The sequence below is a fragment of the Cynocephalus volans genome, chromosome X (assembly GCF_027409185.1).
Source record: "Cynocephalus volans isolate mCynVol1 chromosome X, mCynVol1.pri, whole genome shotgun sequence".
Lineage (NCBI taxonomy): Eukaryota > Metazoa > Chordata > Mammalia > Dermoptera > Cynocephalidae > Cynocephalus > Cynocephalus volans.
In genome coordinates this window covers 23,707,239-23,734,170 of record NC_084478.1, presented here as the reverse complement: position 1 = coordinate 23,734,170, position 26,932 = coordinate 23,707,239, and the positions used below count along the sequence as shown (strand labels likewise).

Genomic DNA, 26,932 nt, shown 5'->3' with positions numbered 1-26,932 from the left:
TTAGGGTGTTGTTTGGCCGGTGGCCGGCTTGGATCTGGCCTGTATATTCAGCACATAATCATGCCGGAAAGACGAGCGGACAGTGCGATTCATCAGGGGCTGCAGGGGGCGGAAGTTGTCCACCATTTTTTTCTCTTGCTCCCCCTCGGAAGTGAAAAGCAGGGTCCGAAATTGCTCAAGCTAGAAATAGAAACAGAAAGCATAAATAATTTAATAGAAAACCAGCTTTACCTTATGAATAAATTACTTCCATTTTTACAATTCTGAAATATTTGCTTCAGCTTGGATACCACAGAACTTATTTCTGGGTAAGGATGCCTTTACCATTTGACAGGGAATAAAATGCCTGGTTGTTGTCGTGTGGGGAGAGCAGCAGGAGGTGGTAAAACCGGTGGGGCACTTCAGATCCAAACACTGGGGTCAAAGGCCCTGTCCCCCATATATCAGCCATTTACCAAGGAATCGCATCTTTAAATGAACGAAATAGCCAGCTTAGAAGATAATAAAGGAAAGAACTGATGCATATAGTAACAGTGCAAAAAATGTCGTTTTTTTTTTTTAATTGAACTGAATTGTCAACATAAAAAATGTATTCTCGATTGCTTGCCGCACCTGGGCATGGTGGGCAAAGCAATGCATGTAGATGTCTTAACTGGCAGTGGGATGCTCCCTGCTGGTGCTGCCCTATAGAACTTTCTGCAGTGATGGAAATGTCCTCTGCATGGTCCATTCTGGTAGCCACAAGCCACATATGGCTAGTGAGCACGTAAAATGTGGCTAGTGTGACTAAGGACTTAAATTTTTTATTTAATTTAATTGAAATTTACGTATATTTAAATTTAAATTTAACATGTGGCTGGTGGCTAATGTATTGGACAGTACAGCTCGACACAAAAGGAGCAACCCAAACTATCAAGGGCTTGTTCTCTGACATGACATCAATCAATAGCCCCTTGGCTTTCTGAGCAACCATGCTATGGAACAGTTTATTTCATGCCAGCCAGGAACCTGTTCACATTTCCCCTCAGTCAATCCGGCTTACTGTAGCTGGGGAGAAGATAGCCTGGGACACAGTCGGCAAGCATGTGATTTGTTTGGAACAAAGACTTCAGGCCAATTATAGCTGAAGAGTCAGGACTATGACCAGAGGCAAGCACTGAACACAATGGCTGCACTTGCAAATGACACATATGCCCTCTTTAATTAGGAAGCTGTGCAAGTAGCTAATGTTTATTTTTATTCGGCTAATTGCGAAAGATTTGAAATAGCTCAGGTACCAGTAACACAGGACATTAGATCTATAAAATTGACTATTATGTAGCCCTTAAAAATAATATTGAAGATAATGTTTATTATCTAGAAAATGTTCCACACATCACTGAATGAAAGGAGCAGTAAAATGGCATGTATAGAATGATTCCATGTTATAAAAATGATGCATATTTATATAGGCAAAGGACCAGAAGGATTTATGGACATCTATATAGATAAAAGACCAGAGGATTTACCCAAACAATGATTAAACTGAATGGTAAGATTATAGGCAACTAGAATTATAAATGACAGGTAACATTTTTTTTCTTACTAAATTTTCTGTGTTGAAATTTTATTTAAAAAGTCCTGTACCAGCCAGCCACAGGAAAAAAAAAAAAAAAAAAGCCCTCATATGGGCCACTGACCCTCTGATTTATTTACTTTATTTTTCAGTGTTATGTCAATTTTTTAATATGAAAGACAGTAGTGGACTAAATGTACAGGCCACAAAGCCTAGGCTTATGGGCTCAAGTTCTGTATTTTGTCATTTGTGGTCTTCATCATACAGAAATTTTTTTCAAAAATTATGTAGTCTAATTTACTAGTTGCTTTCTTTAAGACTTCCGGTTTCAATTTATAGTAAGAAAAGCTTCCTCCATTTGGAGGTATGAAAGGATTTTCCTCTGCTTATTCTAGTACTTTTATATTGGTACTTTTTACATTTAGTACATCTGTGATATATTCTTGTATAAGGTTTCAATTTTTTCTCCCAAATATCTGCTCAGTTGTTCCCCAACAGCATGTACTGAATCTTTTTCCCCTCATTGAGCTGAGATGCTATCTTTATCACAAGATAAATTCTCGTATGTATTTGGACATATTTCTGAACTTACTATTTTCTTCCTGTGAAGATTAATTTTATGTGTCAACTTGACTAGGCCATGGGGTGCCTAGATATTTGGTTAAACATTCTGAGAGTGTCTGTGAGAGTGTTTCCAGATGAGATTAGCATTTGAATTGGCAAACTGAGTAAAGCAAATGGCCCTCCCCGATGTGGGTGGGCATCATCCAATCCAATGAAGGCCTGAATAGAACAAAAAGGCAGAGGAAGGTTAAATTTGCTTTCTGCCTGACTGCTTGAGCTGGGGCATCAATCTTCTCCTGCCTTTGAAGCTCCTGGTTCTCAGGCCTTCAGACGTGGACTGGAATATACATCATCAGCTCTCTGGCTATCAGGCCTTTGAACTACATCACTGGCTTTCTTGGGTCTCCAGCTTACAGATGTGGGATTCTCAGCCTCCATAATTGCATGAGCCAATACCTTATAATAAATCTCTTTCTCTGTCTCTATCTTTATCTCTCCTGTTGGTTCTGTTTCTCTGGAGAACCCTGCCTAATACACTTCCCTTGATTGATCTCTTTATTCTTGTGCCTGTCCCATGTTACTTAATTATTGAGGCTTTATTACCTTGTGAGTTTAATCGTTCCTCATTTTCTTTTTAAAGATATTTTCTGGCTATTCACATTTGTTTTTACATGAGTTTAGAAGTAGCATATCTATTTAAAAATCCTATTGGTATGTTTATTGGGACCACATTAAATTTATGGAGAATAAACAATTCACGGAGAATAACAACTTAAGGAGAATTGACATCAAAGGTGTCTTTATGATGTCTTCCTCTCCAATAATATGGCATTAGTTTTATTAATTCAAGTCTCTTTTGTGTCCTTCAGGAACATTTTAAGTTTTCATGTTAACTTTCCTTGTTAAACTTATTCCAAAGTATTTTATAGTTTTGATTCCATTATAAATAGGGTTTTTTTCCCATTATATCATTACATCATTGTATCTTTTAGCTGACTGTATAATAAAAAAACTGGAAGCTTTTGTTCTTGTGAAAATTCTTTGTAATTAATAAAAATGCCATAAAACAAGTATGAGCAAAAATTATTTTAGTTTAGTTATATTATGAATTAAACAGGATTTTGTTGTATTGACAAAGTAACCACCATTTACACGTAGTTTTTTTTTTTTTTTTTTTGTCTTTTTCGTGACCGGTACTCAGCCAGTGAGTGCACCGGCCATTACTATATAGGATCCGAACCCGTGATGGGAGCGTCGCTGCGGTCCCAGCACCGCACTCTCCCGAGTGCGCCACGGGCTCGGCCCTACATTTCAGCTTGTTAAAGGAGTCAGTTCAACAGGAAAATTTATCATAACATGCCTTTTTAAGGGAAAAATAAATCCCAAGATCAGAACAACTAACTTACATTAAAATTTCCAAGCAGATGTTGTTGGATTCTGTTTTTATCTTGAGATTCTACAGCAAAACTCTCTTAAGGATTTTAAAGGGTTTTGAATATGAAGGGATTAAAAATATACCACCCCGGGATATTGACTATTTAAGTTAAAGACATTTGAGAAATAGCAGATGCAAAAAGATCACTTTGACCTTCATGCTGTTTCTTAAAAGCAGAAGATGAAATTCCCATGTGAAACACACCCTTTCTATACTAGAAACATGCAACATCATTACACTCAGGGATGAGAAGTTGACACAGAGAGAATGCTGTACAGACCTTGTTAGGATCACTCATCTTTTAAGCCCCCCCTACATAATTTAGTTGTTTCTTTGCAACTTAGTACTCTTTGTCCGATTCAGTATATAAGGAACTCACTCTACTTCTTTGGGTCTTCATTTCTTTATAAGGACTCCTATGCCACGTAAAATTTGTATTATGCTTTTCTCCTATTAATCTGTATTATGTCAATTTAATTCTTGAACCCAGCTGGGACCCTAAGAGGATGGTGGTGGAGTTTTTCCACCCCTGCAAACACATCCATTCCAGTCTTCACTCTTCCATTTAAAAGAGTCTTGACTATATAGAGATTCATAAAATTATTTGTAAAACACACAATGCATAAAACATATGTCCCTGTCCAGTACAGAAGAAAAAAGCTTATGTTCTATGCTTTAGCTCTTCCCTATAGTTAATTTGAAGCATCCCCAAATTCATCTGCAAACTGAGACAAGACATTAGCATATTTCAATAAAAATGTACAAGCATTACAAGACATTATAACTGATGCCAAAGTTTGAGCCCAGCCTTGTTTTAAACAGGCAGACTAGGATTTCCTTAGGTGGAAATTGTGGAAGGAATGTACCTGATCATGATCAACTTCGACTGGCTGCTTCTTAATGATCCAGGTGACAGACTCAGAGAGGGGCGGGGTAGTCAGAGATCCTGAGTAGGTCCAGTAATCCGGGCAGGTGGGCATCAGGCATGAAGGGTCGAACGACCCAAATTCCACGAGGGTGTCCTGGCCAAGAGACGGGGGTCACCAAGTCATTATTTAGTGGTGAAACACTCAGGAATCGCATGACAAGGTGATGATTCTTATGTTTGTCCAGGGATGAGCAGTGGTCCAGGGAGCTCCAGGTACCTCTGGGCAGCTCCCTGAAGAGTCACTGCTTAGGACAGAATCATGCCCACGCTTTGTTTCTGCAATCAGCTGTGTATTTCTGTTACTCCTCAGTGGGAAAACAGCCCAAACCTTGTTCTTCCTCAATTCTAGTGAGTTTACAGTTTCCTCTGGGTATCGTTGGGAGGTATTAGGCATCGTCTGGTGCAGAAACAAGGAGGCTTCTTACTTTCCCCCCCACCCTGCCCTTTCCAAGAGAGACTAACAAAGAATTGTCCCTTTAAAATGAAATGCAAATCAGGAGGAGCAAGAATCCTGGACTAACGGGAGAGACAGAGAAAGGGAAAAAGAGGGAGATGGAAAGGAGAAAGAGGTAGGGGGAGAGAGGGATGGGGGAATATATGGACTTCCAGGAAGAGGCCCCTTTGGGATTCTGAATATTTAAGAATTAATCTTGGGGGTTGGACAAAGGTATCCAACCTGAAGGAGAGCAGTCGTTTTTCTTTATAGCTGGACAAGTCAAGTTTCTGTAAAACTTTTCTCTGCTCTCCACCTTGGGAGCGTAACTAGAGAAAAGAAGGCTGTGCTGAGTGTTTTCACAAGGACTTAGAAGGAACCAGTGCATCAGGAACAGAACAGGGGACAGCAGTATGTTCCTGAGTCCCCAAGTCCTCAGAGGCATGGCAGTAAAACCAGAAAGCTCAGTGATCACCAATGCAATCACTTCTGTTCCCTGCAATGTGACCCGAGGCCAGGGACTCTTTCAACACAGCATCATAAATAGCAAGTCTCCTTCTAAGGCAACGTTCAAAGAGAGCCTGAATACAGTTCACTTAATTATACTTCCCGATTCAAAGTGCCTTGTTAATGTCTCCATCCTGAGATTGAAACACAAGATATATTTCAAGTGATTTAGGGTAAAAATATTACCTTATGCTTAATTGATGGCAAAGTATCCACCAACTTCTGTAGTTCTTTATGATGCTTGCCTAGCTAAAGAACAATCAATGAGAAAGTATTAAAAACAATGGACATCTTGGTGTAAAAACTCTAACAAAATGTGAATTGAAATTAACCACCTGGTGATTACATAAAATCAAACCACAGGGTTGAAACACTTACACTGGTAATTTAGAATGTCATTATAAACATCTCTAAATTAAATCAGACACAGAACAAATGAGCAGGCTCTTTGCTGATAAGGTCAGCGTGCCTGCAGGGAAAGGTGCCCCCAGCTCCATTTAAGTATCAGTTCTTCAACTGACATTTACATTAATTAAAATTAAATAAAATTAAAAATTGTTCCACATTTGCAGTAGCCACATTTCAAGTGCTCAATGGCCACATGTGGCTTGCAACTACTCCACTGAACTGTGCTTTTATCCCATTTGAAATATATTTGTAACAATCTTGTATTTTAACCATTGTTTATTTTCATCAGTGTATTGATCCCAGTATTCCTAAACTGAATAACAATATTATAATGTTGTATCTTTTCATGCTAGGATACAAAACATCATTTAAAGTTGGTGAGATTTTTGTTACCTTTAAAAATACTCCTATCACAGCCAAACCATCTTCTTCCAGTGCTGCATCCTCGAAGCTTTCAAATTTGACTGCATTCCAATGCACCAAGTGCAGCTGAAACACCATTAAAAGAGGATTTAACTCATGACCATACAGGATTGCTCCAAAATAAACTGAGAGCCTCATTCCACAGATGATATTTAAACATCTTTCCTCACCCAACATAAAGCCACTGAGAAAAGCATATGACAGTCTGCTACAAAATGAGATAATAATAAAAAACAAGAAGAAATTTAGGCAAGAGCAGCAATTAATACTACTTTGGAATAGAGGGATTTATATGGGGGAAAAAATAAAAGAAAATTCATATAGCAAAATAACATTTTAGTGAGGGATTAACATCTGTCCCTTGCCATCCTGATTTGCAAGAAATGCTAATATCTAAAAGCCTTTTTTGCATCTAAAGGAGAGAAGATATTTATACTGAGAGAAATAGATTCTCCCTATGGAAATTAAACAGGAGTTGAAGACAAATTTCTTCTTTGAAGGATAACCACTTGAAATGTGTTTTTATTTTTAACATAACACTTAAAACTAAATTAGGGGAAAATTTGTAAGAGATTCTATTTCTTTATGCTTTCCTTGTATTTCTCTACAAATCATTCCTCATCCGTCATTCAGGAATTATTATCATCCAGCTTCCTGAGTGAGACACCTCGAGGTCATGGCTAAATTCACCTTCTTTCCAGAAGAGGACCCACGTAAAGTTGCTTTTATTTCAGAAATGCTCGATAAATCTTGCTCTTTTTCTCTATTTCTATTGCCACAGCCTTCATTTAGGCTCCCACTGTCTCTCATTTGAATTAACCTGACCTTGGGGCCCTGCACTGTTGCCTGGGTGATTACTTGAGGCTATAATTTAAGCCTTGCTTAGAATTCTTTCAGAATATTAAGGTTCATTTCAGCTATATTATTTGAGATGAGGGAAGTTACCATTTTTACATGTCTAATCTGGGAATGATCAAATATGTCCCTGAGGGAGCTATTTACATTCACAGGAATCACCTGATTCTTCCTGATAATTTCTTAGACCTAGAAACCTCAGAAGTATCCCCACTTCTCCACACATATCGCTCTTCCTGACCTTACATACCTCTGCTGGGTAGCATTTGCTGTCCACGGTGTGCTCAGAGCCCCAGGCGTCGATGGCTCCCCAGTGAAAATGGAACTGCTTCAATCGGTAATTGTGTTCCAGGGGTCCTCCCTCAATCACTGAAATGGCACATCCAACAATTCAGGGGACGGTTATTTATGGGACTGTGGGGGAAAGGCTAATCTGTGGGTGGACTCTTTATGTGGACTGTCTTAAATGGAGTATGCTGTATTATATACAAGTGTTTAATAAACTTGATTTCCATGTGGTTGATGCATTTATAAAGGCAAGACTGAGTTGACACCAAGATTCAACCACATTGCAAGCTACATACAATTGTTAAAGGCCAATTCTTGACTTATCTTTGTATTATATTTTTACTGTGTCTGGTTTTCTTTTGTGTGCAATAAAATGCAAATTTCAGCATATTTATCCAACACAATCTCCTAAAACTGAAATATAAGGACAAAAGATACTCTCTTTTTATGCACTGACACTTTGCTTTTCACTTTTTGAAGCTATCAGTGTTTCTTTCCATTTCATTGAAATGCAATAGGAAATTTACAAGTCAAAAATGATCACCTGGGCCGAGCCCTTGGCGCACTCGGGAGGGTGCGGCGCTGGGAGCGCGGCGACGCTCCTGCCCGGTTCGGATCCTATATGGGAAAGGCCGGTGCACTCACTGGCTGAGTGCCGGTCATGAAAAAAACAAAAAAACAAACAAAAAAAAGATCACCTGGGAGATGTTGGTCAAAGGGTACAAAGTTTCAGTTAGGAAGAATTTTTCAAGATCCATTGCACAGCATGGTCACCATAGTTAATAACAATGTATGTTTCAAAATTGCTAAAAGAGTAGATTTTAAATGTTTTTACTACAAAAAATGATAAGTATGTGAGGTGATGGGTATGTTAATTAGTTTGCTATAATCATTCCATAATGTATACTTATGTTAAAACATCACATTGTACCCCATAAATATATATATAATTATTGTCAACTAAAAAAACAAAAATTGTCACCTAGCTCCCGTTGGACAGAATGAACAATGTTAGCCATCCATACACTTTACCACTGTTCTTACTGTGGTGGATAATAAATAGCTTTTGTTTAGACTAGGCTGTTCTGGAACTTGTGAAATCAACACATGATAGGCAAAATATTCAGTTAAGATAAGTTTTTAAAGTCATCCTTCCTGGTTTTTCCTTCTTAAATTTGCCAAGGCCTTTTAGTTCCTCATTTCTTCCATCCCCTCAGACCCTGGCAATGAGCAACACTAAAACTATCCATCTCATCAATTTTAATGATTTTTACTGTTTATTGCATCATTAGTTGAATTGGATGCACACAAACCAACAAGAACAGCAATCCCAAGGACCAAATACACAGAACACGTCACGCAGTGGTCTGTTATGTATCTTACCAGCTTTTGAAAAGTACTTACATAATTTCCTCTAAAAAAAAGTTTTGTAAGAGGCATGTGAAGATACCAATGACCACTTCTGTTTGGGGGAGGGGGGCAGGAAAGATGTAGAAAATGATATACCACATGATTCACTAATAGGAGGACTGTAAAAAACAAAAATCTTCCTAAAAATCTTATTTTTCTATGTCAGCTCTATATTGTGAGCACAATTTTGGCAAATACTGAATCCAATCTGTTGAACAAAACTGAAGTTCTGGTCCCAAGTTAACTGACCAGGGCAGTGGAAAGGGCTAGCTTTTCTCTCCTATCCCTAGAACAACACTGGCAACATTTCCTGCACCCTGTGTCTCCTCCAAAGATAATGAGCAGGACAGAGAGGAGACATCACCAATGGGTGGCTGCAAGGGATGGGAGGGGTGCAGAATTCGTCTTCAGGTGTGTTTTGACTCACCCACACAGTGTTGATTCACAAAGTACTAAATACATTTTGTAATTAGTTGCCAACATTTAAAGCTGGGCAATTTCATATAAAAACCCACATTTCCAATTTGACCTGTGAAAACGAGATGCCCTGGCCATGATGGGCACACAATCCCACTGGGAGACAACAGGCCGCCCCTTTAGATAGGTCTTCACTGTCGACGAGCTGCCATTTTTCTCAAACTCTCACAGCCTTGCTCATTCTCATTAATTCCCTGGCCTGTGGGTACGTCTACATTCGTGAGCCTTGGGACAGAAGTTAGAGGCCCAGGCATCTGACTCGGGCACTTGCTAGCTAGAAAGATCATTAAGTCCCCACCATGTGCTGGACACCAAACAAACTGTACACAAGGGAGAGGGGAGACAGGGAGGTAATTCTACTGTATAATGTGGCTAAGAGTATGTAGTGTGTAGGAAAAGGACCTCAGTTTGAATTAATCGGCTATGTGTCATTAGCCATGTGTAATGGCAGCTTCTTAGCCGATGCCCAATGATCCGCATCTCCTGGTATTCACAGTTTTGTATAATCCCCTCCCCTGAGTGTGAGCTGGATCTCATGACTTGCGTCTAAGGGCAAAAGTGATGGGATGTTACCTTTAGGATTAGGTTACAGAAAGACTCTGGCTTCCATCCTGCTTGCCCTCCCTGACTTTGCTTGCTTGCTTTGATGAAGGCAGTTGCCATGTTGTGAGCTGCCCTATGGAGAGGCCCACATGGCAAGGACATGACAGTGGCCCCTGCCATCAGTCCCCAAGAATGAAGGCCCTGAGACAAACTGAATCCCACTAATAGCCACTTGAGTGAGTTTGGAAGAGAATCCTTTGCCAGAGGAGCCTTGAGATGAGACCCCAACCAAGCCTAACACCTTGATCACAGCCCTATGAGAGACCCAGAGCCAGAGCACCAAGCTAAAGTGTGCCCTGATTCCCAGTCGATGAGCGTGGTCTGAAAAATGCTCCATGAATGGGCTCTTGCCTACCTCTGAACTTGTTCTTCTGCTGCTTCCTTCCTACACTTTACACACAGCAATACCTAACACAAGCATCACACTGCCTCACCCCTCTACCTCCACAAAGATTGCCCAGGTGTCACCTCCACCAGAAGCCTTCTCCCACCAGCCCCACATGCATACCTCCGTCACAGCACTTAGCACTCTGCGTGGGCATCATCTCATCTAGGGTCTATCTCCCAACCACACTCTAAACTCTCTTAAGGCAGGGACCATCCCTTCTTCCTCTTTCTATTCTGAGCACCTGGCACAGTGCCTGGCACTTAGTAGACCCGCAATGAAACCAGGAACTAAAGAAATAGACTGTCAAGTGTCTGTTGGTTTTGTTAATTAGGATGTTACTGGTAACCTCGGCAAGAGCCAAGGAAAAGGGTGGGGTCAGGTGGGGCAGATGACTGGAGGAGAAGGGGAAGTATAGTCATCAAGAAACGGGGCAGAGAAGGAAGACAGAAGATAGTGAATTAGAGAGCAGAACAGTCATAAGATCTATCAGATAAATATATACTTATGTATTTGAGGTTACAGATATTTTGTTTTTCCTGTGCTGTAAAATGAGAAAGGATTAAACTTATAAAAAAAATAGGTAACAAATATAAAACATGTAGCATAGAGTCTGGCTTACAATAAGCAATCTCTGTAATGTTCACTACCCTCTTTTGCTTTTCAATGCGTAAGTGAAGGAGCTAGCAGAGAAAAAGACGAAGAGAAAGGTAATACACAAAACCATAAAAGTAAATGCAGGAAATGGGCATAAGGAATCTTTCTGGGGTGATGGAAATGTTCTAAAATTGGATCAGGTGATAGATGGTTACACAACTCTGTAAATTTACTAAAAATCATTAAATTATTTTTAGTTTTTAAAGTAAATGTAGGACCAAAAATAGGGAAGGAGAACTTAAAATGTTTGTGAAAGCATTCTTACTAGGTTCACTGGCAATGCCCCCATCAAAGTGTAAAGAAAGTGAAGCGGGATGGGGCAGGAAGTAGCAGTAGAAGGAGAACAATGGGACTCACCTGTCCTTCTCGTTAATGCCTGTGGACATTGCCAGTAAGGGGAATTTCAGCGGTGATAATTTACAGGAATCATCCATGTTAGCCCAGGGATAATTTAGCGCCCTTCCCCACGATATTTTTTTTTAAATCTCTCATACTCACTCATTAAAATCATTTACTTGTCCTACTTAGGGGAACCAAATAACAAAACAATACCCAGCAGAGGATAGTGGTATGAGATGCTCACATACCTTCTCTTATAATCCTTGTAATTTCTGTAAGGTAGGTCATGTCGATCCCTCTTTCATTCCAGATTTTAGTAATTTGAGTCTTCTCTTTTATTGTTTTCTTGGTCCACTTAACTGAAGGTTTGTCAACTTTGTTGATCTTCCCAAAGAAGCAACTTTAGATTTCTGCTCTGTTCTTTACTATGTCCTTCTTTCTGCTTGCTTTGGGTTCAGTTTGCCCTTTCTAGTTTCTTAAGGTGGAAAGCTAGGTTACTGATTTGAGAAAGTTCTTCTCTATTCCATGCATTTTCATTTATAAATTTCCCTTTAAGCACTGCTTTAGCTGCATCCCATAAAGTTTGGTATGATTCATTTTTGTCACATACCTTCCCCAGATCCTTTTCCTTGTACTTTATCCCAGATCTTTATAAAGCACACTTTAGCAGCATTTCTTGGGTGCTGTTTTTTTGTATTTTGAAATTTATAGACATTGATATTTATTAGATGCTTACTTTTCTAAAATTGTTTCTTGCCTTCATTTCTACGATGTCTTTACTTTCTTTTACTTTTTCTTTATTTTTTATGTTCATTTGCTCTTTTATCTTCATTGAATGCTATTGATTATTTTGCAACAGCAGAAAGAAATAGCAGTGAAGAACAAGCAGGAAATAAGAGGCAGTCACTGAAATTTGAGAGAAAGAGAGAGAGAGAGAGAGAGAGAGAGAGAGAGAGACAGGTACTTATTAAAGACTGATGTTATCTTAAAGAAAATTATTAAAGCATAATAAAAAGGGACTATCAGTTTTATTCCTTCCCAACCAAACAAGTGGGTAATTACCAACCTCTCTACAATTTTTCTTGCATATTTTATAAAAACAGGGTGAGACTGACTCACCTAGGGAAGGCAGAATCAAAGAATGATTTAATCAGTTGGGTTTGTAGGTATCTAAAGAGCTATTATGATGAAAATTTCGGTCATTTGTTTTTCATCTGAGATTACCCATGAAAATGGGTAGATAAAGAATTCTTGAATCTATTGTTCAAAAGAAAAAGAGACAGCTAAAAATTAAAACAAACAGCTATTTGCCCTGGAAGTTCTTGGGCTCAACTCACTTGGTTAAGAAACACACTAAACAACTTCCTAAGATTTCCAACTCAATCAAGCAATGATATACAGTCCTCTCTTGGTAACTGTAGGGGATTGGTTCCAGGACCCTGCTGATGGACGCTCAAGTCCCTGATAAAAAATGGCACAGTACTTGCATATAATCTATGCGTATCCTCCTGTATACTTTAAATCATCTCTAGATTACTTATAATACCTAATACAATGCAAGTGCTATTAAATAGATGTTATGCTGTATTTTTTTTTTTTTTTTTTTAGCAGCTGGCCAGTACAGGGATCAAACCCTGGGCCTTGGTGTTATCAGCACCATGCTCTAACCAACTGAGCCAGCCCCTTGCATTGTTTTAACTTGTATTATGTTTTATTATTGCATTGTTATTTTTATTTTATTTTATTTTTTAATATTTTTGATCTGCTGTTGGTTTTATCCATTGATGTGGAACCCACAGATGTGGAGAGCCAACTGTATTCTGTATTGGCAACAGACAGTCCCTAGACTGTCAAGGGCTTTAGAAAGCCCACCAATACCTAGGATCCTCAGAAGAAAAGAAAGAAGGTTGCCAGGGACCTAGATGAGATTGAGACTTGAAAGGATTATTGCACATCCAGAATGAACGTATGAGAGTTGGTACTCTATAGACTGGATCTGCCCATCAGTTTAGCTCTGGCAAGGATAATGGTAGAGCTCTAAGGGAGACCAGTGGAGCTCACCAGAGTGTGAGATGGTCATCCGGAACACAGGATTTAGTTTCTGTTCTGAAGATTTCTGAAATCCTTATACACAATGTAATATTATAGGCTTCCAGCTGAGATGGAAAACACTTGAGAGTTTTGGAAAAATTAGGAAAGATGCCCTTGACTCTGGAAGGAAAAGGAACAACACCTTCCTTATTTGAGATACATAAGTTAGATGTTCAGGCTTGGAGGCTGTGTCATACCACAGAGGAGAAACAGAAGTATGGGAGACATGGACCCACCTAAGCCCTTAAGGACAGACTCGAATACTTCCTGAATCACAGCAGAGAACCAGAGAGAAAGTAAGCCCATTGGAGGAGCAGTCTATTTGCAGTTGGGCCAGAGCATCATGTCTAAGTATCAGAGCATCACTAGGAAAATGCAAAGAAAACAAATATACCAGTGAGAATCCTTGAGCCAGGATAAATACAGGAGTGAACAAAAGTTACACTTTTTACTTCATTCATTATCACTTTCATGAACTCATTTCCTCACATTCATGAGAGAAAACAAATTTCCTTTAGATCAGGATTTCTCAGCCTCAGCTCTATTGATATTCGAGGCTAGATAACTCTGTTAATGCTGTTCTGTGCACTGTAGGATGTTTAGCAGCAGCCCTGGCCTTGACCTATTAGATGCCAGTTGCAACCCCCACCCCCACCTAAAATGCCTCCAGATGTTGCCAAGTGTCACCAGTCCCTGGTCCCAGGGGTCGGGGGTTGGGGGGAGGGTGGCAAAGTTGCCACTGGTTGAGAACTATCACTTTAGATACACTATTTCAAATAATAATTATTTCAGACTAATTAAAACTATTTGATAATGTCAAATTCAGTTAAGAAAAAAAAAGAAAAGAAAAGAAAAAAGAAAAAAGGGAATAAGAAACCTGTATAGAATTAATCACATTCTGTCTTCCATAAACACCAAAAGTTTCAGATGTCTTTGAAATCACTCACATTAGTTTATATCCAGGCAGTTTGAAAAAAAAAAAAAAGATTCAAAAGCAATATAATTTGAATTTTAAAAACTCTTAAACTGTGTTTATTTTAAACTCTTAAACTGTGTTTATTTTAAACTAGGTGACATTGTTTCTTTAACAAAATTAACAGAAGTTTCCAGTTGTTAAGGCAGTAATCTAATACACACATGAATATTCTTTTTGTCTCATTTCAAGTGTATTGCAATCTGATAAGCTAAATCTAATTAAATAGTATGACTAGTATTACTATTTAATATAAAAGTTCGTGTAAAGTCAGCAGAGAAAAATTAGTACATATTCAATACACACATACAAAATCGATTTCTGGCAAAGCTTCAATATCACACCCTATTTTCTATACCAATTATAAAATCTCTATATAGAGATACATGTACAGTGACGCATTGTTTAATGATGGGGAGACATTCTGAGAAATGCATTGTTAGGCAATTTCACCACTGTGTGAACATCATAGAGCTCACTTCCACAAACCTAGATGGAACAGCCTACTGCACACCTAGGCTATATGGTATAGCCATTAGAATCCTATGGGACTACTATCTTCTACATAATCAGTCCGTCATTGACCATTATGCAGCTCATGACTGTATTCATTGATAAAAAATACTACCTATACTAGTGGCAGAAAATGCGCATAAAAACTAGAAAGGAATTTTTGATACATTTAAAAGTAAGACCAATGAGTTCCATGCCATTGCTAACAAAGACGTCAGTACTACCATGGAGGGAGTTGGACCTGTCCTGTTTTGACATGACACTGTTCCTTTAACTCCAGACAAGACCACCAGATCTTACCCTCACCTGATTTATCTGTAGAATCTTCAAATTCCACGAGGAAAGAATACCCATTATTCCAGATGTGGAGGCAGGTGGTCGGGTCATAAGAGATGGTGAGTGGTTTTAGAGCAGGATCATAAACACTGTCCCTCCACCGGATGTTGATGGGCGACTGTCGATCACCCGCGGGAACCAGGTCCAGGCTCTCCCAGAGTGGATGCACTATGAGAAAGCAGGTTGGGGATATTAGCAAGACCGTTCACTGTCTAGCATCACACATGAGACAATTTCACAGGTGGGGACCCTGTGGAGGCTAATTGAAACTAAAAGTCTTAGGGGCCAGCCCGTGGCTCACTCGGGAGAGTGTGGTGCTGATAACACCAAGGCTGCAGGTTCGGATCTCATATAGGGATGGCCGGTTTGCTCACTGGCTGAGCGTGGTGCTGACAACACCAAGTCAAGGGTTAAGATCCCCTTACCGGTCATCTTTAAAAAAAAAAAAAAAGAAACTAAAAGTCTTAGGAAATAGCCACTTAGGGCCTTCATCAACTGACTAAAGCAGAGGATAAAGGCAGGTCAGACAGCACCTTGAGGAGCATTCTGCTGTCTTGGAAAACCAACGCGTCTCAGTCGGCCTACTAACTTCACCTAAAGCAAGCATGTCAGTCCTGAGACTAGTCCATGAGGAAACAAGGTATTCACGAATGAGTTTCTTGTCTTTGTGCATAGTTTCCTAAGCCCCAACCCCCAAACTAGCTTTAAATACAAAGACAAATTAATTTAATTTCAATAACAGATTTTTCAACAAAGGAAATGGAGGAAGAATTTTTGGACAGCAAACTTTCCATCAAGTACTGTCAGTGTTTAGTTGCTTGGGTAGTAGACGTAAAGGCCCGTGGAGCCTGCATCCCGTGAAAGGCGCACCCCACCTAGTGTGTGTGCTGAATTCACCTCTTATGTGAGCAAACTTTGAGGACTAGGCAGCCACCCTGCAAAACCTGGGTAGAATATCAGCACTGTGAAGGTCCCGGGAGTTTGCAGTCTGTCACATGAATGTGGACATTATCGTTAAGGTGTACACAGACAATTCATCCACGAAGGCACTAACGACATCATTAATGCTTATTTTCTTCACCAGGTCTTTGTAGCAGGTCCCTGAAAAATACCAGCAGAGTTCCTGATAACACAGATAGACCTGTTGCAACATCCATGCATGAGGAATGGAACCCACATGTATCAGTTTGGGGTAGTCCACTTCTCTGCCCTTCAGAAGCACCACAAATGGGTAGAATCAAGGCAAGGAGGAAAACTAGGAGAAATGTGATCGAGAGAAATCATTACCAACGACCCTCTGCATCTCACCCCTTTGCTAAGAATGAGTCTAAGAGTTTAAGAAAGTGACAGGGCAGCTGCTATTCAGTCAAATCCCCCACATATGGCTGCGCCTCCTCCTACTGCCATAAAAACCAGAAACCTGCCTCTGATTTACTCTTAGACAGGAGACGTTCCTCTTGCTTCAGTAGCTGCCCAAAGCTGGAAGTCAAGATCTTAACCTTGGTTTTGTTTTGTTTTGCAAAAGCACTCAGCAGTATGAAGAGAGCTCTCCTGAGAATGTCTAGACCAGGTTCTCAGCAGAGGAAGTGATTTTGCTCCCCAAAGGACATCTGGCAGTGTCTGGAGACATTTTTGGATGACAAATCTGGGGGAGGGTGCTACTGACATCTAGTGGGTAGAGGCCAGAGATGCTGCTAAACATCCTACAGTGCACAGGATGGACGGGCTCCCACAAGAAAGAATGTTTCTTTCCCTGCCCAAAATGTCAATAGTGCCAAAGTTGAGAAATCCTTATCTAGAGCTAAAAGTTATATGCAAACTCACAGTATTTTTCCCTTTCTATATTTTCATATAACACAGCACTTCCATCTCTGGAGAGGCCTGAAACCAACATTTGGGTTTTTCCTTTTGTATAAAAGAACTTGTGAAGAACAAGAACATACGTTAGAGAAAAACAAGAACTTTCTGCTTCAGAAATCTAAAATCAAAAATGCATATGAACTGGTACAATATTGTCATATTATAATCTGATGAGAATGCAAATTCCCTGTGGGCAGGCGCCATATCTTTCTCTTTTTTTGTTGCCCTGAAGTGTTAAATAAATGCCCTTTGAATATTGATTATCCAACTGCTGCTGTTGGGCGGGGGGCAGAGGGAAGCTATATTCTCAAGTTGTGTTAACTTTTAAACTTCTAGAAAACCCTAGAACAGCCTAGATTTTATTGTAAAGATTCCTGGCACAAAGAGACTGTGGCTGATAATTTGAGAACTCACATTCTTCAAAGCCAATTAATGAGGACTTCCTGTGAAGACTAGGGAAGAACTGAACGAATGATCAGGTCCCTAAGATGATGCCCTCTTCATGCAGAGGTCACCTTAATTGTCTCCCACTTCGTGCAGGAAAGTAGCATCTCTCACACCCGTGCAAACATCAGCCCAAGAAAAACCAGCCTATTCCCTCAATTGCTCTTTTATGACCTTAATGCTACTATCAATTTATGCCCTTTGGTTTACAAGTTCAACTTCCAGAAGGTTTTCTTTCCCCCTACCCATGTCCTCCTTTACTAACCCAGACCCATCCCCCAACTGCGGGGAGAGGGGGTGGTCACTGTCCCTTTAGTTGAGGCAGCTTTTTGCCAAGGGCTTGTTTTGCTAAAGATAAACTCACCCTTTTTTTTTCTCCCCTCCCCTTCTCTTCCTCCATTTAAACTCCATTTAAACACAAAACAGACTGCAATAATTTCTTGGTAGTTGCTCATATTTTCCCTCAAAATAGGAAGATGATGATGTGTTCTCAGTCATAGAGGCTTCGTTTTCCGGTTTTTCTTGCATAAGGAAAATGAAATAAATAGAGATAATGGTTGTATCAACCATGGTTTAAGTGAGCAAAGTAACACTGTCATTAAGAAGGTGTCCGTAATCCACAGCTGATGAGCGACAAATCCCTTTAGATTCTATGCTGAGAATGTGCTCGGTTTTAGTTCTTATTTATATGACTAGTCCTAGCTTTGATTTATTTTGTGCTTTAACACTGTCTTAGTTCGTTTGGGGCTGCTATAACATAATACCATAGACTGGGTGACTTATAAATAAAAGAAATTTATTTCTTACAGTTCTGGTGTCTGGGAAGTCCAAGATCAAGGTGCCTGTTGATGTGGTGTCTGGTGAGGGCCTTCTTTCCAGTTCATAGACAGTGCCTTCTCATTGTGTCTTCACATGGTGGAAGGGATGAAAGAGCCCTCTGGAGTCTCTTTTATAAGGGCACTAATCCCATTCATGAAGCTCCACTCTTATGATCTCATCACCTTCCAAAGGCCCCAGCTCTTAATATATCACATTGGGGTTAGGATTTCAACATATGAATTTTAGGGGGACATAACCATTCAGTTCATTGTAACCAACTATTTCTGCAGCTTCAGGAGTGTCCTTCTTTCAGCCCTTGAAACATGGAAATCTCATTCCTGCCTTACTTAGCCCCTTTGTTCCTGCTCCTCCTCCACAGAAATCAATTTCCCCTCATTCAGCTCAGGGCTGGCTCACATTATCTTTAGATTTCGGGCTTAATTGTCACCTCCTCAGCAGTTTTTTCTAACTACTCTCTTATAATATGATCCCCTTATCTTATTATTTTGTAATCATAGCACTCTTATTTTTTCTTCCACAACATTATTACACAGGAGTAGTTATAATTATATGTGTATGTGCTTACTGATCTGCCTCCCCCACAGCTCCGCAAGCCAGCTGGCTTTCAATCAATACTATGGTCTGAATGTTTGTATCCCTCCCCCCATCAAATTTCTATGTCAAAATCCCATCCCCCCAAAGTGATGGTATTAAGAGGTGGGGCATTTGGGAGGGGACTAGGTCATGAAGGCAGAGCTCTTGTGAATGGGATTAGTGCCCTTATAAAAGAGGCTGATGGAATTCCCCGGCTCCTTCCACCATGTGAGGATGTAGCAGAAGGTGCAGTCATTGAAGCAGAGAATAAGCCCTCACCAGACACTGAATTTGCCAGTGCCTTGATCTTGGAGTTCCCAGCCTCCAGAACTGGAAGCAGTACATTTCTGTTGCTTATAAATTACCCAGTCTAAGGTAGTTTGTTATAGCAGCCCAAATGGATTAAGACAGTTTGATTCTCCTCTTTGCTTTATTTCCTCTTACCCCACTGAGCACCACATTATTTCTTCATTAAGACTCTTTTGGGCTCATCTCTTCCTTGCCTTGCCCATGATCACTAGCCTAGTTCAGGCACCTACACCCCACACTTTCACATGAAGCATCTTGATGGCTTGTCCTCCTCCTCCACGCCCCTCTGCTCTTCTGTTTTGCTGCTCAGTGGTTTCCCTAAACTATCACCTTCATCATGTTGCACCTGTGCTATAGACTTAAATCATCAAGTCGTAACTTCTGTGTCCAAGTGACCAGCTTTCCTATTAGGAACCCACCTCACTTATCCAATCTCATTTCTGCTCATTCTTCCCAAACTCTGGTCCTCCCATGCTGCTTTTCTTGTCTTGCTGCTCTGCTTGTCATGCTTGTCCCCTTGCCATGCTTCTTCCTTTGCCATGTTACTTGCCATGCCATGCTTCTCCCCTTGCCATGCTACTCCACTTGCCCTGCTACTCCACTTGGTATGCTACTCTTCTCACCAATGCCCACCAACACAGACTTATCCCTACTTTTGCTTGTGCTGAAATGCCTTTCATTCTCCTTACCACTTATGAAATCTTTTCCAGTTCAAGTCTTATCTCTGTGATGATGTTTTCTCCAGCCACTCTTATCTTTGCTTTTTGAATTCCCACTGCATTCACTCTCACACCATTGAGCACCCAGCCATTCCTCATGTAGTGTATGTTTGCTTTATCTGCTCAAAGGGTCTACAGCTTCCAGGGCTAAACTTGGTACCAGTCACAGAGGAGGCACTAAATGCTTATTTTACTGATAGAGAAGACCAAACAAGTTGATCTCAAGGCTCTCTATCCTTGCCTCACACCCATCATCTCTCTACCAGGCAAGCTGGTTTACCCTGAATTCCTCCTGGGTTCACATTATCGTATCTGCCTGTTTCTATCCCATTTTTAAAAATTCTACCAGGCTGTCAAGGTCAGTTCAAGCCCCTTCCCTGATAATTCCACCCTAAATTAAGCATCCCCTCCATCTGCTCTTACTCCTAAGCACCCACTTTCTCTGTACTTGAACTTTCCAGTATGGTAGGCACGTGCCCTGTGTGGCTAGTCTAAAATGAGATGAGCTATAAATGTAGGACACCAGGGACTTTGAAGGCTTAATACAAAACAAAGAATGTAAAAAAATTCATTTATAATTCTTATATTCATTACATGTTAAAGTGATAATATTTTGGATATATTGGGTTAAATAAAATGTATTAGTAAAATTAATTTTATCTGTTTATTCGTATTTTTAAAAAAGCACTTATTAGAAAACATAGAATTAACTTTGAGGCTCACATTATCTACTGGACAGCATTGCTCTATACCTCATTTGCTTTTTCTCCTGTGCCTTGCCATGCCTTTTTCTTGGGATGTGCTATTTCCTCACATAATTGTAGACCATCTTTGTATGTCTTGGCCTTAGTTCACTGGCAGGATACACAGGGACCCTCCATCTGACTTTGTTAAGGATGTTCACAGAATCACAAGGTGCCTTGTTGGAGCATCAGGGCTTTAAAAGGCACTCATGCTGAGTCCATCAACCAGAGAATACACCTATAGTTATCAGCACAGGAGAATGAAGCCTGCAATTCCTGGTGGTCAGTTCCAGGAGTATTTGTCAGTCCCAGCTAGCTGAAAATAACCCTGAGGCCATTAATGCAATTCCAAGGGGTTCCTAATCCACCCATTGTTTCTCAAGGTTATTTGAACGTTAACAAATGACTATCTGGGGCACCCTGAGTCTATATTATCTGGAGATTATCAGAGTTCTTTGTGAAAACACTGAAAAACAAGCTTTTAATCATTCTCCAGGCTTTATTTGTGTTCTTCAAAATTAATTGGAGAAATAATAGAACTTTCTAACACAGTTCAGTTATAATATAGATTAGTGCTATCATGTAGACCTTTTTCTGATGATGAAAATGTCCACTATGGTAAATTCTAGGCACATGTGACTATAAAATTTTAATAAATTTAAATTCACATGTAGTATTCTCATGGAGCTAGTGGCTACAGTTTATATAGTGCCATTCTAGTTCAAGCTGTCCTAAAATGTTTCTCTCCCTTCTAAAAGTAGGGAGATCAATCATGAACATTAAGAATCACTGGAGTTTTGTCATATATGGCTTTTATTGTGTTGAGATACTTTCCTTCTATACCTAATTTGCTGAGAGTCTTTATCATGAAGTGGTGTTGAATTTTGTCAAATGCTTTTTCTGCATCTATTGAGATAATCATATGGTTTTTGTCCTTGTTTTTGTTGATGTGGTGTGTCACATTTACTGACACGTATGTTGAACCATCCTTGCCTCCCTGGGATGAATCCCACTTGATCATGACGTATAATTATGTGTTGCTGTATTCTAATTGCTAATATTTTGTTGAGGATTTTTCCGTCCATGTTCATCAGAGATATTGGTCTGTAGTTTTCTCTTTTTGTTGTATCTTTGTCTGGTTTTGGTGTCAGGGTGATGCTGGCCTCACAGAATGAGTTTGGGAGAGTGGCCTCTGTTTCAATATTTTGCAATAGTTTGAAGAGAATTGGTATTAATTCCTCTTTAAAGGCTTGGTAGAATTCATCAGCAAAGCCATCTGGTCCTGGGCTTTTCTTTGTTGGGAGACTGCTGATTATTGCTTCAATCTCATTGCTTATTACTGGTCTGTTCAGGTTTTCTATGTCTTCTTGGTTCAGTCTTGGTAGTATGTATGTGTCCTTCGCTCCCAACCTTCCTCTCAGGTAATCATCAGCTTTCAACTCAAATTGCTGTTTGCTACTCTGTCAAGATGCAGATGGTAACTGTTGACAGTCCTAACTTTGAGGACTTCTAGGCAATACACTTGTTATCCAAGATGAAAATAAAATACATTTCACTTAGGGTATTGTCTAGTGAAATTTAGCCTAATTGTCACATTTAAAAAATTAGGCATGAGATCTTAGACCATAGGAAAATGAATTTAATAGAATTTAGTGAAATAGAAAGAATATCATCTGGAATGAAAAAGGTACGGATTTGTTATTATTCCAGTGATTCTTTTTCTGTGTCTTTTTTTTTTCCTTGTTTTTGTTTGTTTCTTTCTTTTGGTGGTTGGCCAGTATGGGGAAGTGAACCTTTGACCTTGGTGATACAAGGCTGTGCTATAACCAACTGAGTTAACTGGCCAGCCCCTCCAGTGATTCTTTTTTTTTTTAATTAAAAAAGAATTTTAGTTGAAACATAATTGATTATTCATATTTTGGGGGTATAGTGTTGACTACCAGTATTTGTGTGCAATATGTGATGATCAAATCAATGTTATTAGCATGTTCATTATTGTAGAGCTAGGGCTAGGGTCTGGAGCTAACAGACCCCTCGAGCCCATTCACAAACCCTTCACATGCAGGTCTATGAGCTAGGTAACTGGCAAAAAGGTCCTTGGAGACTTGGTTGAAGAAGGAATAGTCTTTTATTCAGCACACAAACGTCTAGGAGCTAGGCAGTACAAAGAGAAACTCAGAAACTCCACTGCTACCAGCAAAGTCCAAAGAAAAACTGAGCAGCTGCCAGCAGAGTAAACATACTTTATTTTTAGACACAAGCTCTGCCGGCCAACTTCTGCTTCACAAACTCAAGAACACACAATAGCAACAAAACTAAAAAGATACATTGGTGCACATGTGCACTAACTCCACCCATGCACAACTTGTTTACAAGGAATGTGCTGCTTGACCCCCAACCAGACCTAAGCTGAGGGAGCCTGACTAAATTATCCTATTTTCCCCACGATTATTACATGATCCTTTGTGTCCCTTGCCCAATTTCTCCATAATCCCCCCCCTTCCCCACCTGTAGTAACCATAGGTCTGTTCTCTCCTTCTGAAAGTTCAACATTTTACTGTGGTCTGTCTTCTCTCCCTCTCTCCCTCCCTCCTTTCTTTTCTTTCTCTCTTTTTCTTTTCTTTCTCTCCTTCCTTCCTTCCTTCTTTCCTTCCTTCCTTCCTTCCTTCCTTCCTCCCTTCCTCCCTCCCTCCCACTTATAAATGAGGACATGCGGTATTTCTCTTTCTTTGCCTGGCTTGTTTCACTTATCAAAATTTTCTCCAAGCTCATCCATGTACTGCAAATGGCAGAATTTCGTTCTTTTTTATTCCATTGTGTATGTATACCACATTTTCCTTATCTAGTTGTCTGTCAATGGACATTTAGGTTGGTTCCATATCTTGGCTGTTGTAAATAGAGCTACAGTGAACAAGGGAGTGCAGGTATCCTTTCAACATGATGATTTCCATTCCTTTGGGTATATACCCAGAAATGGGATTGCTGGATCGTATGGCAGATCTATCTATAGTTGTTTGAGAAACCTCCATACTGTTTTCCATAATGGCTGCACTTGACACAATAGCAAACAGCAATTTGAGTTGAAAGCCAATGATTACCTGAGAGGAAGGTGGGGAGCGAAGGAAGGTAGACAAGCAGGGCACAGGGCTGTTCTGAAATGCTGCTTTCATAATTTGCCGCAACTTCCTACTTCATTTACTCCTTATTCTGCTTCATCTCATCTTAAAATGGTCAGATTTAAACATTTGAGGCAGGCACTGGGCCACTGATGATGATGAAGATGATGATGATGATGATGATTACAATCACAGTATGAGAAGCAGCTGCCAACATTGACTTTCTAACCCTCACAATCTCGGGTCATGTTTGGTCACAAGTGTACACTGAGCATTCCCTTGGGGAACTGAGCTGCCAGAAACAATGAGTATTGTTTTTACAACTAAGCAGGTGAGGGACTGGAATATCACAAGAGGGCATGCTCCATGGCCCAGGGCAGCAAAGACCACCATGTTCTCCTGGGTGAAAAGAGGTTGGAACAATGTAATATGCCAAAAGCAAAATCAAATGGTAACTGTCACCTGTTTTTCCTAGTAACTTACCAACAAGAACATGTCATCTAATGTGAGAAATTAATGAAGTAAAGCTGTCACCTCCCCAAGCCACTACTGTTTGTTTTTTTGTCAGCACTAAAAGGAGCAAACTATCCTAAAGACATAAGCATACTGGATTTTAGACCTTTAACTTTCAACTTCCTGTTAAAAAGGCAAAACTTTGGTAACTACATAAATATGACTAATTTCCATTTCAAGCCTTAGACCACAAAGTGCCAGTGTTTAGAATAAGCCAGTCGTGGTAGGAAGTGGGCATGCCACACCCAGCAACCAGAAATTTGTTATGACTCCGGCCAGTTTATTTTAATGAGAACATGGTCAATGCTGAAGGAGACAAAATAAACTTACAATAAAAATATATTTATGGAGCAGTTTCAAGCCCTTAGATTTAGCCAGATTAGCATTACTAATTTATAAGCATTCCATTTCTACCCATTCTTTTTATTACATGCATATAGGGTCAAAGAGAGTAAACATAAAAAGTCAAGAAACCTAGACCTTAGTGCAAACCAGCATTTGAAAACTGTGTGTTAATTTCTTTTGAATAATGGAAAACATGAATAATTCCTCTTTAATGATATACTCAGCCACTTCATAAACTCAAACTCTTCTCTCCAACAAATACATACAGTATCCTCTTCTATCATCTCAATGGTTCTTAACCAGAGAGCAATTTTGTCCCCCAGAGCTTGTTTGGCAATGTCTGCAGATATTTTTGGTTGTTATAAGTCGGTGGGGGTGCTACTGGCATCTAGTGGGTAGATGCCAGGGATGTTACTAAAGACCCTACAGTGGATAGGACAGCCCCAAACTACACAGAATTGTCCATCCCCAATGTCAGTAGTGCCGTGATGAAGAATCCCTGCAACATCCAGACGTGGATGGGGATCTGTCTTTCCAGGAGGGGAACAAGGTGGAAGAGGTTTGAGGAAGACCATCTGCTGCCTCACTTGATCTTCCGTGTTTACAGCAGAGCGCACACTTGCAAGCAGGTCAGCTCGGATTACTCAGCAATTCTAACTTGGGACAGAATATTCTACAATGTGAAGCTACTGAACTGTTTGCAAACATTAATATGCAACTTTCAAAAACTTAAGAGTCACAGAAATAATTAGCAGTCTGTGGACCAACGTTAGTAAAAAGACAATTGCTAACAAGAACAATAAAGAACACGTTCCAAAATATTTGAAACTGGACATTTCTCTTGGCCGGTCTCCACATGACATCATTTTGACATTTTAAAATTGGTCAAGAAAGAACTTTCCACATTTATTTTAGTAGACAAATAGAGAAACAGTCATTCTCACATATAACCTTAAAGCATATAATCCCACACTGGAATGCCAATGACCCATAGTCACAAATGCTTAACACAGGTGATGGTTATAAAACAAACAAGCCTTTCTGCTCTCTTTGAGGCAGAAGTGTACTCACAGGCTCGGTTCCGGGTTTTGTAAGTGCAGGTATAAAGGCTGCAGGGCCTCACTGGCATGGACCTCGGAAGCTGGAACCTTTTCCAAAGTGATTTGCATGGAGAGACTCGAAGAATGACCCTCAGGCTATTCATCACCAACATCCTTAGCTTGAATTCTCTATCACTTCCCAAATAATTTGAAGGGACCTAATACCCTAAAGGGAGGAGGGCAGAGGAGGAAAGCTGTAAACAATAGAGATTTGAGATCCCTAGGAATCCTCTAGGTAGGATAACAACATTCAGAACAGCAGTACACACCCTGAGGGGCAGGGAGGGCCAGGGTTTATGCGCTCTTGTTCCTCAAACCCATTGGTCTCCTTGGTGGAGGGCAGGGTCGGATGACTGACTCATGTTTTCTTTTCCCTTGGGGTTGGCAAATATTAGAGGTCCAGAGAAAAGATTCTCTTTATCTACAGGAATGAAAAGACTGTTTACAGTACAATTTCTTATAGTTAAAAAGTAATTTACTTCCTGAAATTCAGCATGGTATTTTCATGTAGGAAGAACCCAAAGATTAAAGCTTCCTCTAGGCAGCCTGAATAAAAATAACATCTGTATCTGGATTGCTTTAAAAAAAAAAGAAAAAGAAACCTAAGATACATCCTGCCAAAATAGTCATAGGTGGTTTTGAAATCTAAGCTTAAATATAATCTGTGACTTTTGCCAGTGTAAGGCGTAACACTCTGGCCCTTGAACATGGGAAAATGGGCAAGGTGAATCCTGAACTCTCTCTACCTCTTGCATGTTCACAAAGTCTCAGATGATGCTTTCCAAGGTATTCACAATGCTGTTCTGGAATTACAGTCACATCGGCTTTGCACACTTCTCTTCCCCTCTCCCCTCCAATATTGCTTCATTCATTTTTCCTGAAATCTTCCATCCCTGTACCAAGTGAGCAAACAAGTTCTGAAATTTAAGAAACCTTTTTCCCCCTGATTACACAATCATTCCACCACAGATTTAGAAGTGTTTAGCAGGATTAGTTGAGATGCTTTCAGACAGCTGTTGGGGACACCATCTGAGCAACCATGGGGCTGGTGTGACTGTGAGGCTGGACCCTGGCCTTGTGGAGCCCTCAGCCTCACATCCACTGCCTGCCCCTGGCCCCGTGGACTTCGCTTCTCCATGTCCTGCCCTCCTCCAGCCTGTGCTGATGCTCTTGCTTTCCTGGACCACCCG

At 40.1% G+C, this 26,932-nt stretch overlaps 1 protein-coding gene across 1 annotated transcript; it reads right to left on the bottom strand.

Moving 5' to 3' along the window:
• CA5B (carbonic anhydrase 5B) lies at window positions 1-25,855 on the bottom strand. Its single transcript, XM_063084198.1, has 7 exons — window positions 25,714-25,855; window positions 15,151-15,348; window positions 7,359-7,477; window positions 6,224-6,319; window positions 5,609-5,671; window positions 4,421-4,576; window positions 1-180 (listed from the first exon to the last, which is right to left on the bottom strand). Exons 1-7 carry the CDS (start codon window positions 25,853-25,855, stop codon window positions 1-3), a joined length of 954 nt encoding a protein of 317 aa, XP_062940268.1.
• Between the last annotated feature and the right edge of the window lie 1,077 nt (window positions 25,856-26,932).

Bases quoted from the DNA above. Each gene is read 5' to 3' on its own strand.
- CA5B (XM_063084198.1), bottom strand. From the start codon at position 25,855: ATGTTGGTGATGAATAGCCTGAGGGTCATTCTTCGAGTCTCTCCATGC. The intron at 15,349-25,713 runs GTGAGTACACTT...GCTTTCTCATAG, and splicing joins CAAAACCCGGAACCGAGCCT to TGCATCCACTCTGGGAGAGC. The intron at 5,672-6,223 runs GTAACAAAAATC...ATTGTTCTTTAG, and splicing joins TGATAGGAGTATTTTTAAAG to CTAGGCAAGCATCATAAAGA.